We start from the raw sequence: 13,286 nt of genomic DNA, 5'->3' as shown, positions 1-13,286 counted from the left end.
AATACGTTTCTGGGTTTGAAGGGTGAGCAGACTGGTAAACTGCATCCTGTGTGCTAGGTGGGCAGTAGAACAATGAATGCCAATACTACTCTCTCCCATTGAAACAAATCAACTTTGTGTTTGACCGCTTGGACTGAGCCTATATCATTCCATACTAAAGAAAGAAGAGGTAATTCCAACTGGGAGATCTAAACCACGAGGAGATCCTATGTGTAAATTATTTATGTTTCCACATGACATTAAATTAGTACTTGAAGTACAGCTCGACTTGAGTCATCTGTAGGATGCCCCAAATGATAAAACAGAGTTTACTACATCACCACTTCCCGCAGAAAAAGACCCTGGATCTCAGAGAAGTGCCACAGCCAACCCCAGTGACACAGGTAGAAAACGGAAGAGATGAAACCCAAGCTCCGGTGGTCAACTCCTCTTCTGTGTGCCCAGGAGACTGTCTCCTAGGCAACACAGGCCCTGAGGATCAATGTACAGTGGCACCATCTTGAACAGATATTCTGGAACAAGGCTAAAATGTGCAATCTGTAATGATCTTGTTGTTTGAATGCAGATACCAGACTCGCAGTAGCTTCCACCCCGAGGAGCCCAGGTTGGTATGAGGGCCTAGATGTCTCTTGATTTATTTATCTTGGCATGACTGGGGAGGTAATTTAAGAGATCCTAATTAAATAACCCCATCTTTTGTGTTAAGTGAGAGGGTTCCTATGCTGGAATCCTTGGCAAATAGGAGGGGATTGGGTGATGGTCACAGACTACCCAGAGACTTCTCAGGTAAGTCTTGATTTACTGATGATCCCAATGCATTGGTTGAAAACCTGACTACCTCTTGTTTGAAAAACTAGATAATCAAAGCAGTGCCTTGTGGTCTGTTGTTGGAACCTAGGAAATAATATATGTAAAATGATGTGCAGAATACAGACTGCATGTCTAGAACTTTAAAACTCACTTGGGAATATCACATTATATTTCTTTGTTCTCAATGTACTATTTGCAGCCTACTTTACACCACAAGTACTGCTTACTATTTTAACATCACAGTGTATTGGGGAGAAATGCCTGGCTGATAGTGTGTCAATGAAACACACCCAACCAAATTAAGTCCAGAACCAAATTCTAGAGCTAACAGGTGGGCTCAAGCAGGTTGGTCCCAGAGCTGGGTCTTGGTTGCTTGTTTCACTCACTCACTACTACATAATACTATTAGATTATGTAGTACTACTGCACTGCACTGCACTGTCATCCTGTTGCTCTTCAATTTGCTTGAGCCAGTAACGTCTCCATTGTGAGACTTCTTGTTACGGTTTTTGGCATATCGAATACGCCACAGGGAGTTTGCCAGGCTCTGCTTTGTGGGCTGGATACACAAACTAAAAGCAAATGAAATGCATGTTCTGGACTCACAGGCTGTATTTCTTCCTACTGTTCATCTCTCCTACAAAAAAAAGTAGAAATCATTTTTATCAAGACCTGTTGGTTTAATCAAAAAAGTCTTGTGATATTGGGACGGCCCATGGGAAATGAGCTAGGGTTTTAGGCAAATAAATGGTGTATTTGTGAAAAAAATTTAATCCCTCCCAAGAGAACTTAATTGCTTGTCATCCTTTGGACACTTCTGCAACATTGCCCTGGCTGCCTCTTTGTTTCTCTAAGGTGTTGATGAGCTGTGACTCACTCAGAGATTTCCAGTGCTGGCTCTTTCCAAAGCAGTTAAATCTCTGAAGTGGTTCTGAATATCAGTCAGTATCTTTTAGAGTCCCTTATAGGTCTGTCCTGGAGTTGGGTCAGTACCCTTGACTTTAGAGGGGCATGGATGTCTGTCTGTGAGAGGTGGGAGCTCCTTCCTTCCCCCTTTATCCATGTCTCTAACCTCAGGCATGACCCATACATACTTAATTCACCTGTTTCCTCTGGGAGATCAGAATGCTGAAGCTGTCGTAGATGAAGAAGTCGGTTTCCCTGAGGAACCTTATATTTCCCTCTGGTAGATATCAAATGGAGGGGACTCGCAGATGGAAGAAACTCAGTGTTTTCAACTTATTTACAGAGCCCTCTGGTCAAGTTCCCAGGAACATAAGAGTCTGCCTCTGTGAAATGAGCTGTGCAGTGAGCCCTGGGGATAAGAGTGACAATTTGAGGTTGGAAGGTCCTGGCTTATCTCTTGGTAACTATCATTAGCCTCTAAAAATAGGAAAACAAGAGCTATTATGAAAAGTTACCTTTAAGAAATGTTTTCTTAGGGCCAGAGCAATAGTATAGCAAGTAAGGTAAGGTGGTTGCCTCGCACACAGTTAACCTGTGGTTGATCCTCAGCACTCCATATAATTCCCTGAGCCCTGCCAGAAGTGATCCTTGAGTACAGAGCCAGGAGTAAGCCAGGAGCATTGCTGGGTACTCCTCCAAAACAAAACAAACAAACAAAAGAAGAATTTATTTTAAGACAAAGGGACTCTCCACTGAATGTGTTTTCCCAAAATTCTTAGGACACTCAGAATGTCTCTTAGCCCAGGGTGATGCAACTCAAAGAGGGGCGGGGAGAGGTTGTAACCTATGAGAAAGGTCCTTTCTACCGCCTCCTATATACCAGACACTGTCCTTGGTTTGTACTTTCTTTGTACTTTCTTCCCTTAATTTTGTAAAATAAAACTTTATTATTATTATCCTCAATACAAACCAAGAATCAGAGAGGTTCTATGACTTACCCCATCCTTCCTTCTCTGAGTAGTTCCAGAATATCTCCTTTTCATTTTGCTGTCTGGCAGTGTCTCAAAAGATGTTAGAGATTCCTAATCTTCCCTCTTTTGATGCTTTTCTTCACTATAATATCCTTTACCAGGGAGCTTTAGGTGTCTGCTTGATACCTCTTCAAACAGAGAACTCACCCCCACCTAGTGCAGCCCATTTTACAGTTGAGACAGCATCAACGTGGAGGGTCAAATCTTAATTTCTGTCTTGGATAAAGGCAGAACCCATGCAGAATGATTAAAACAGCAAAGAAGTGTAGTATATATATATATATATATATATATGTGTGTGTGTGTGTGTGTATATATATATATATCTTACTAGCTACTGCTTGTGGGTCTGAATCCTATTTCGTAGAATAACAGCAAGAAATACTAACATGAATTGAGCATCTAGTATGTTCATAGTATTGTTTTCATGGCCTTACATTTATGGCCTCAATTCACACAAGGACCCAAAAGTTCAGAGAGGCTAGGTGCCCTGTGCAAAGTAACAAAGTAGACAGTCCTGGGAGTGGAAAAAACAGGCATTTCATTAGTGCATTCCCTTGATCTTAGCACAGGTCCTCACTGCCGTCTAAGTCCTAAATGAGTAGGGAACCATGATGCTCCCACCACTTTTCTCACTTTGCTCCGGGGGTCAGGACACTTCCTCAGGGAAGGTGCATCTTTGCAGCTTGCTCTCCTTCCTGCTCCACCGTTTCTTTATCCCTCCAACTCCTTCCTCCAAGGGCTGCCGCCACCACTCTATATGACTCAAGGGCAGGACTTCCCTGAACTGTGTCCCTCCATTCTTCCACACGGAGCCAGACTCCTCTACCCTCAACTTCAGGAAGTGGTTGCTGAAGGAGGCCTGCTGAGTGTGAGAACACTCCAGTTGTCTCTTTGAGACAGTGAACTAGAGCCCTTTGCTGGGATGAGGAGGCCCCAATTAGTCTTCTTATGACTAATAGCAAAAATGAACAGAGTATCTGACATTTTGGACAATTTATCGTGTGTTGGTTGAGTGGCACATTTGTAGTATGATATTCCTCCTCCCCCAGGTCTCAGGAAATGATTGTGAAGTCCATGGGCTTATGGACTCACATGTGAGGTGGCTCATGTGAGGTGGAGGGGAGAGGGATAGCCACTTTCTCCTGATCTGCCACTACTACCCTGGGACTCAGGCTGGAGTGAGGAATTGCTCTTTGCGAGAAAGGAAAGCCAGTTCTAGGCCTTACCCAGGCTTCATAGGTCTTGTCTTATCTTACAGAAAAACAAATTCAGGAATAAACTAGCAGTGACATAAAAACAGATTTTATTTGGGGGCTCTTGAGGGAGGGAAAAAGGGCAAAAAAAAAAAAAAACGGAGAGAGGATAATGTACTCAAGAAAGAGCTCGGACTTCTCCAAGGGTGAAGTAACATCTCAAGAGGGGCTATGCAGGCAACGCATGTGCTTGAGCACCATCTGTGTTTGATCACGTAAACACAAGCAGCACCTGGGCTTGGGCAGCACATGTGTGCACTTCCTTTGTTCAAGTTGGCTTTTATAGGGTTTTCCCAAGCTGCCCGTGTGGGGTTTCTAGCTAGGTAAGAGCCCATTGCTAGGGTGGTTGCCAGTGGGGTAGAGTTGGGAGTGGTTGATGGTCCTCTTTGGAATTCCTTTCTTTGGACCTTCGTTCTGCTGCAGCTTCTCTTGAAGGGGAGTCCACCTTCTCTGGGTCTGTGAGTGAAGTCTTATCAGGCTCTTACACACACAAGGTGGGTTCTTTGTGAGGTTGGAGCGATTGGTTTTATTACTTCCTAGAAATTTCATTTCCATGGCTTTTTTTCCCCGACCTTCCTGCCTACTTCATTTAGGATTCTTGACCTTGGGAATGTTTGGGTTCCTTGACTCTGACAATATAGGGGTGCTTGGTACTGAAGTGAGTTATCTGTATGTGGAAACTGGCAAACTTCGGTTGATCATGGGTTTGAGCTTGGGCTTCAAAATCAACATAAACCAGATGCTCAGAGACGTGTGAGCTCAGAAACACAGCCTCTGTCTCTGGGTCTTCGTTTCCCATGTATAAGATCAGCTGGAGGAAGTGGTCAACACAAATAATGTCAATTTCAAGTGCCTGGCACAAATGAGTGAGGAAGAAGAGAGAAATGACATTACTATTATGTAAGTTCTGCTCTAGGTCAGAGGTTCCCAAATTAATTTGGCCACTTTTTATGAAAAAAAAAATTTACTGAGCAACCCCTGGGAATAAGCAGAAAGGGCTCCCCAAATTACAATTGTCCCCCTGGTTTGTTCCAGCACTCCTTAAAGGGAGGTATCACCCTCTTTGGGAAACACTGATCTAGGTGGACCTTATAATTCCTGTTCAAGTATATTTTGGTGGCTTCTGTGAAAATGGAGCTATCTGAAAAGCTTGCTGGGTTATTAGGATGCTGGTCCTTTGACACCTTCTCCCTCCCCAATCCTGGAAGGATGTGGAAGCAGGTTGGGTTCTGTGTGTGTGTGTGTGTGTGTGTGTGTGTGTGTGTGTGTGTTGTGCATTTTCTTTTAACTTATCTGAAAAACAAAGTTTGTATTACCGTGTGATTTAGTTTTTCTTCTTCCTTTCAGAAAGAAAATATTTGGACTGAAGAAGAAGAAGAATAAAGCAGAAAAGGGATTATTCCTAGCCAACAAGTCTGCTCAAGGTGAGGTTATGTGTGTGTTAAGGGAGAGGTGGGGTGCATACCTCTTCCCTGGGTCCTGCAGGCCTCACAGAATGGACTCCCCCTTGGATGGGGATGAGGTTCACACTCTATGGAAAGGAGCAGGAAATGAACCTCTGGCAAATCCTCAATGTGAGCCCAGGGTCATCCACTTCAGAGAAGCTATTCATCTAGTCATTGGGCAAATCAAGGGTGGGGCAAACTCTAGCTAGGCTGTGGAGGCACCCCATGAAAGAACAATGATAGGGTTCAAACCTCTACTTATGTCCAAGTAGACTCTGTGACCAGTACCTCAACCACTAACTCTCAGTCCCTGTGTCTCTCATTCTCTGATAGAGATATATGGGTATCTGAGGTCATCTCCATGATCCTAAGAGAATCAAGGCATAAGAGAAAGGATGACAGCTATGTAGCATGTTGGGAAAGGAAGCCCAATGTATACTGGTGCTCCCAAACCTACTCTCTGATAATTCAAGGGTTCCTGTGAAGCTTTTTGAAGGCTCCACTGATAAAACAAAAGTTACCATTAACTTACTTGGAAAATTCTTTGAGCTTTCACAGACACATGGAGACTTTAGCTGGGCAGTACTGACAACAACCAGTTCAATGCTTGTTTTCTGGTTATTCCTAAACCAAAATGGTGTAGTGGATTTGATTTTCTCTTCAACTCCCTCATTGTCTTAGGGATATGTGTGTGGGTGTTGTGTATGTGTGTGTGTGTGTGTGTGTGTGTGAGTGTGTGTGTGTGTGGGGGGGGTCGGAGGGCATTCCTTGATATTTCCTGAAAACCTTATGCCCTGCCTAATGCCATTTCTTGCCCTTGGACATACCTGACCTGACAAGTGGAAAATATGGCAACTCATTCACTAAATATACCATTCATATGTTATTAGTTTCTATTCCAGTCATCCTTGTATATAATAGAGAGGTGTTGTGTTCTAAGGGGATACAAAACTTAACATTTTATAAAAGTCTTATTTGTTCTGTTACTTTGAAGATATCAGGGAGTGAGTGGAGAAGACTTTGGGTCTTGCCTGGTCTCCTTGAAACAATGACCCTGTGGTAGGTCCCAGGGACCCAAGGTTGAAGAAGATACTGTTCCTTCCCTTAAGAACATTACGAAAAATTATATTTATGACATATTTAATAATCCCTGGTCTTTTTTAACTTGATATGCATCACTTATGACTCTTATTTTTAGTGGGGTGTTGGACCACATCCAGCGATGCCCAGGGGTTACTCCTGGTTCTGCACTCAGGAATTACTCCTGTTGGTGCTCAGGGACCATATGGGATTCTGGGGATGGAACCTGGGTTGGTTGCATGCAAGGCAAGCACCCTACCTGCTGTACTATTGCTCTAGCCCAGAGTCTAGAGTCATTGCTTCAGTCATCTCTGAAATGTAGGGTTTTGCCCTTGTTTTACAGCAGAGGTTGAGAGGAGCTGAGGCTCTTGCTCACACTCACACAGGCTCTTGAGTCCGATTCAATCTTATACGAAGATCTGGGTTTTCCTGCCACATGGGATTAGAAGGACCTTGTGCTTTTCATCAAGCTCTACTGTCACCATCATGCAACTCTCAATCACTTCTTAATGTTACTTTTTTTATTTTACATTGAGTCCTGCAAACTGAAGCTAGCCTCTCTTCCACTTTATTTAACTGTCTGTGCATTTAGGGCAGTGAGCCAGGGGTATTTCTGAAGAGCTGGCTCTGTTGGCTCATTCTAATTAGAATCTTCATCCCTTAAAGCAAACAGGGCAGAGAGGAGTGAGTGCCTCCTAGAAAGTAAACAGCTTCCATTCTATGGCCAGTAGCTGGCCCTGAAGGAGACTGACAATGTAGAGTTCACAGAACTTAGAATTATTTGGTTTATGCTTAATGGACTGACCTGGGAATTTAGGGCTCTACCAGGTGAAATACCAGGCAGGTCTCAAAGTCTGTGCCTCTTATGTCTGTGTATCTTTAGGTCTATTATCAAGGCTTTAGTTTATTAAAATTCCTGAAACCTTATCTGTTATTTAGTTGTTCCAGGAGTAGTTATTTGATATTTCCCCTTTTTATCTAGCCATTCACTTTCTCAACTGATATAGGAGTGCCCAAAGAACTTTGGGTCTGTTTGGGCTCTGAATGGCAGAATTCTGGTTGAATGATTAACAGACACTGGAGATTCTAGAAGCACATACCTGTGCAGATTTCTTCCATTTGTCTCTCCAGATCTATTCTCTAACTTTCTCCCTGTTCCTTCTTCCAGGAGGCTGATGTCTCTGGGTGCAGGTCTTTTATCCAATGGGGCATGCTAGCAGGAGTTCTGAGGGGATGTGGGGGGGGGTCAGGAGGTAGGGTGTGTCCCTCAAATGAAAGATGGTTGCTGCTCCTCTCAAGGAAGTTGACTGACTCTAATTTCCTCTCCACCCAGAGTTTGGTAACCGCTCTCTCTTCTCTCTTCTCTTCCCTACTCAGTAGGGAAGGGGGGAAAGTAGCTTGACTGCCTGGAGCATTAAGCAGCTAAGTAGGTGTTCTGGTTTTTCTAACCCACATCTTTGTAAAGTCCTCCAATCCTGTTCTGAATGGGCCATCGGCTATCTATTCTATCTATCTATTCTGTTGGATGAAAACACCATCGCCCAAGCTGAGGAGAAGGGAAAGCCTATGGAATCAGTCTACTATCTGCACATGGAAAAAATTTTAAACCTTTGTAGTTTGATTTCCTATAATAAGTGACATAATATTCCAGAAACAAATGATCACAAACTGGGTGATTTTAAACAATCCAGAAATTTTTGTTCTCATAGTGATGGAAACAAAAAATTTGTGCTCACTCACTGGGTCAAGAACTGGTGGTTAGCCATCCTCCCTTCCCTCAGGAGAATCCATTTCCTGTTTCTTCCATCTCCTGATGGTTGAGCATGAAGTTATTTGGTTTGGCAATATTTAGCCCGGCTCTTCCTGCTGCTCACATGGCATTCCTCTTTACTCCTGTGACCTCCCCTTCTAAGAATACATATGATTGCTGTGAGCATGCAGTGCTGTAACCCAGGGTGATTGTCCCCTATTCACATTCTTCATGATATCTGCAAAAATCCCCATTTTCAGATGAGGTCATAATTCAGGTACCTGGGACCTTGGACCCACTAACATTAGGAAACATTGTTTGTCCCATCACAATTTGTAGCACTGTCGTCCTGTTGTTCATCGATTTGCTCAAGCGGGCACCAGTAATGTCTCCATTGTGAGACTTGTTGCTACTATTTTTGGCATATCGAATATGCCACGGGTAGCTTGCCAGGCACTGCCATGCAGGCGAGATACTCTTGGTAGCTTGCCGGGCTCTCCAAGAGGGATGGAAGAATCAAACCCAGGTTGGCTGCATGCAAGGCAAACGCCCTACCCGCTGTGCTATCTCTCCAGTCCATCACAATTTATTATTCAGAATTGGCCCTCACACCCAGATAAAGAAAGTCAAAGACTCACCCAGAAAAGGGTGAACTCCTCAGCAGAGGAGAAGCTACAGAAGAGTATATTAGGTTATGAAGGAACCATCAATACAGCAGAGCTCTCCCGTGACAATGCCCAGATGAATTTTTCTGTATGGTAAACTCCAGGAAAAACCATTTGAGAGAATTGTATACAAGTTCCTCCCCAAAACTATTTGAGGGCTGGCACCTCAAGCCTGTGTTCTCCCATGAACACATACCTCCCTTTCTTATATTCACTCTGGAGAAGCCCATTTCTCTCTTGAATACATATTCCTCTTTTTCCTCTTACTTCTGTCTAAGCAAGTTTCATTCAGTAAAAACTATCTTGCTTCACACACACAAAAACAAACAAAATTGGCCTTCAAGGGAGTGGGTATAAAAGAAGGCAAGTGACAAAGGGGGAGAAAGAGGTTCTGTTGGTGGCAATTTGAGTGTTTCCATTGATGGCTGTGTCATCCTAGGAACCAGGGACTGGGTACTTATTTTTGACCAATTATAAATATCAAGTCAATAAAAGCCAATGTAGCGTGGAAAAGAAATGGGCTCTCAGATAGCAGAAATAGACTCACCTGGGAATTTGTGGCTGCAAATGCAGAATCGAGAGGGCCCATCCTGGAATTCTTAAATTGCAATCCGCATTTCAAAAGCATCCCAAGTGACTCTTGTGCATGCTGAATTTTGCTAATGACGTTCAGAGGGACTGAAATATTTGCCAAAAGTCTTACTGAAATAAGACCTTTGCCTTGTAAGCAAATCTGTAAGTTTTGTTCTGTTTGTTTCTGGGGCCTCATCCAGGAATACTCAAGGGTTACTCCTGGCTCTGCACTCAGAAATCACTCACTCCTGGTCCTGCTCTGGAGAACACTATGGGATACTGGGATTGAACCTGGGCTCTTACCTACTGTATATCTCTCTGGCCCTGTAAATCTATAAATCCAGTTTTTTTTCTACAATGCCAAGCAAATAAATGCATTCTCTTTTACAAACCGTTACAAGAGTCTTTTTTGTTTGTTTGTTTGTTTGTTTTGAGGCTACACTCAGCAGTGCTCATGACTTACTCCTGGCTCTGTGCTCAGGGTTCATTCCTGGTGGTGCTGAAGAGATTGTATATATTTGATCCAGGGTGGCTGGCATGCAAGACAAATATCATATTCACTATATTATTGCTCTGGCCCTATAAGATGATTTTTTAAAAGGAAATTTAAGATAGTTTTAATCAACCTTAATAGATTTAAATTTTAATCTATTTGAGAAAAAAGACATTGTGCCTGACTTTTCTGTCTGGCAGGAACAGTGGTATGTGGCCTTATCCCATGCCAAGCAGAGTCAGGGCTCAGTCAGTGTGGGTCTTGTCAATCACATTTCTTTTCCTTTGTTTGCTTCTTCTTTAGGTGGCCAAAGTAAAGCAGAAGCCCCTCAAGAGGGTCCTTCTCGGCAGGAAGGACCAAGAGGAGATTTGACTTATGATGATGTCTCTGTCATTCCTACTCCCTCAGCCCCTCCAAAGAGAAGGTACGGTGTTGGTTCATGCAGCCAGTACACACTTAGGGAACGCTTCCATTTGTGAGGACCCGTTAGGCTCTGGGAGAGAGAAGAACACTAACACACTCTCTCCAAGGATCCAGAGGTCCAGATAGGAAGACAGAGTCTCTGCCCCTTCTACTATCTACATGGCAGTGCTGGTCTTTTCAGACCTGTCAACTGCCATCCTAGTTCTCTCAGCTCTGAGTCTTAAATCCCGACTTAAGTCCCTCGTAGCAAGAAAAGATAGATTTGGGAGCTGTTGCTCCCCTGCTCTTTTATTCACCAAAGTGCAAGATATTTTAGCATGGTTTGTCCCAAATAAGAAGACAGTTCTTATACTGTCCAGAAAACAATAACTTTCTGTGTATAGTTTACCGTATGGGTTGGCTTCTGACAATTTACAAACACAATTGCTTAAAATAATAAGCATTTATGGTGGCTCAAGAATCTATGATTCATGGTTAGATAGTTTTATTGAAGCCATGTTGCCATAGATATGTCATTTATGTGCCTGTGGTCACTTAGTAACTTGACTGATTTTTAGTTTAAGGATTTCCTGGTTGGTCTAGAATAACTTTAGCTGGTGTTGGTACAAGAATGGTGACAGCAGGTCTCTGTTCAACCACGGTTCCAAGGTTCTTTAGTACTTTCGAGAATGAAAATATTGAATAATAAAGATGCTCAGACTCAGAGTTAGAAAACAGAAGAGGTTTTTGGAAAGTAGGAGAGAAATAAAAAGGAACTCCACATGAAGGGAGGAACTTAGAATAGGACTAAGTTTAGTATAGCTAATTTTGTGGGTCTTTATGTTACTTGTCAAGTTACCAGAATGTTACAGACAATGCAGGGGTCTTACAGAGTGATCTGATTGCTTTGGGTCTTCTGGGTTCTCTACTTGATCATTTGCCTTAGGTGATGGCCATTATCTTTCTGTCTCTGATGAGCCTAAGCTCTGTGGCAGAATTTATAGCCTTGGGAAATTGCTAACTTCCCTTTGTCAGGAAGAGCCCATGATTTTGTGGGAAATGTTTGAAGTTTGGAATGGAGAGAGGCAGAATGCACCTGCCCTAGCAGCTGGCAAGAGGAAACTGAGGCTGCCTCTTTCAGTATCTCTGTGTTCTCTTTCAAAGAGTAGCAGACCCACCATTTGGTAACAGACTAAGCTTGTTACAAAGGTGATAGCAGCAGTGCTACAAGAAAAGGAGTGGGCGTAAGTAAGGCCTCGGCCTGGAATTGGCTGCCATTCCTGCCCTACTCTAATGGCCAATGCAAGTCATCAAGTGACTAGCCCACCTCCGAGGGAGGAGGTTAAAAATCACAGAACAAAGAAGACGGATGCAAGGAAGCTAATCACCGGGGCTACAGAAGCTTTCTTTGTATCCTAGTTGTTTATATCAATTTCGTAGTCACGCTTGTGCCTCCTGCCCATTATTTCTTTCTTCTACTCGGAGCTATTACTGAGAATAAAGCAAATTAGGGTGCACTGAGTGGCAGATCCTGGTTTGTTATTCTGAACTCTTGGAAAATGACAGTGTATGAATATAAAGGGGAGGGGGGAGAGGAAGCAGGTGGAAGTCAGAGGGAAGGGCTCAGAGGCCAGCCCTGGAGACACGGAAATGCTTCACGATCTTCCCCTGCAACGTACCCAGGCAACCACCCCCTAGCCCCTGAATGGGAATTTCAATTATTTTTTTTAATCCTTCCAGGGATCCCTTCCCAGTAATTTTATTAGGACAATAGTACTGACAAAGGAAGAGAGAGAGGAGGAGTAGCTGATTTTCTTTCTCTTGGGTCAGCACTTTATCCACCAGTTGACTATTACACATCAATTAAAGCTAAATTCAAAGCTGACCTTTGCAAAAGATTTGGTTGTTTATCCTTGTCTCAGGGATTTTTCTCTTTTCTGAACTTCTATTGTCTTTTTTTTCTACGATACATTTAACACTTGTTAGTCTCTCTTTATATGCTTAAGTCTTCTCCGTCAGGTAGTTAATTCTATAAAGGCCAAAAATGATAACTTAACTCATCTTCAGTTTTCCTGTTGAGACTAGCAGAATTTCTGCATAGTAAATGAGTGACACAAATTTGGCATTTTACGTATTGATGTCTATATTTTTCTATATGCATTTATCTCCCTTAATCCTCAAAGCAGCTCTGTGTGGTAGACATCATAATTTCACCTTCAAGAGAGGAAATGAAGGCTAATGGCACACAATTCTAATTTGAATCCACCTAACTTCAAAGACAGGAGCTTTTATCAGTTTTCTCTGTCTCTGTAGGTTGGATTGTAATCAGCAGAAAGGGAATGAAGTCGAAAGAATGGTACTGTTAGAAGACAATAGGGCAATCCAATAGTATCTCAGGCTCAATTCATTTTATATCTGCTGCTGCTACTATGGCAACAGGGATTTTTCATCTCCCCCTCTAATCTGATTTCTAAATGCCGAGGAGTTACACATCTGTTTTCAATTATGTAAGGTAATCCAGACAAGTGAAATCTCATGGAATGTGAGAATTTAGTGAGATGCCTGGTTGGGCAGTTTTTCCAATTTTTTTTTTTTTTATTTTACCATTTTTTCCCAACGCACCCATGGAATTCAGAATTGTTATAGCTACTAGAAATAGCAATGTGATTATCTCAATAGAATCCGACAGAAGAAGGAAGAAATTTTGTCACTGCCATGCTGAAATCTCTCAGATTTTTGTTCTGTGAAATTAAAAAAAAAAGTAATGAACCTAATAATCATACTGGTATTAAAAGTTAATATTTCGTTCTGCCATACTTGGGTAAAACCTTGACACATATACATCATAAATAGTAACAATCATCTCTTGTTAGGT

General features: G+C 42.6%; 1 protein-coding gene across 1 annotated transcript in view; it reads left to right on the top strand.

Annotated features, from left to right (window-relative positions):
• The first annotated feature begins 542 nt into the window (after positions 1–542).
• FER1L6 (fer-1 like family member 6) overlaps positions 543–13,286 on the top strand; it is a 129,078-nt gene continuing 116,334 nt past the window's right edge. Inside the window, exons 1-3 of the mRNA XM_055128326.1 lie at positions 543–604; positions 5,351–5,427; positions 10,313–10,433. Coding sequence (XP_054984301.1) covers positions 543–604; positions 5,351–5,427; positions 10,313–10,433 — 260 coding nt within the window. The remainder of the gene's footprint in view (positions 605–5,350; positions 5,428–10,312; positions 10,434–13,286) is intronic.

Source organism: Sorex araneus, chromosome 2 (assembly GCF_027595985.1).
Source record: "Sorex araneus isolate mSorAra2 chromosome 2, mSorAra2.pri, whole genome shotgun sequence".
Taxonomy (NCBI): domain Eukaryota; kingdom Metazoa; phylum Chordata; class Mammalia; order Eulipotyphla; family Soricidae; genus Sorex; species Sorex araneus.
This window is presented reverse-complemented; position numbering and strand designations above follow the sequence as displayed.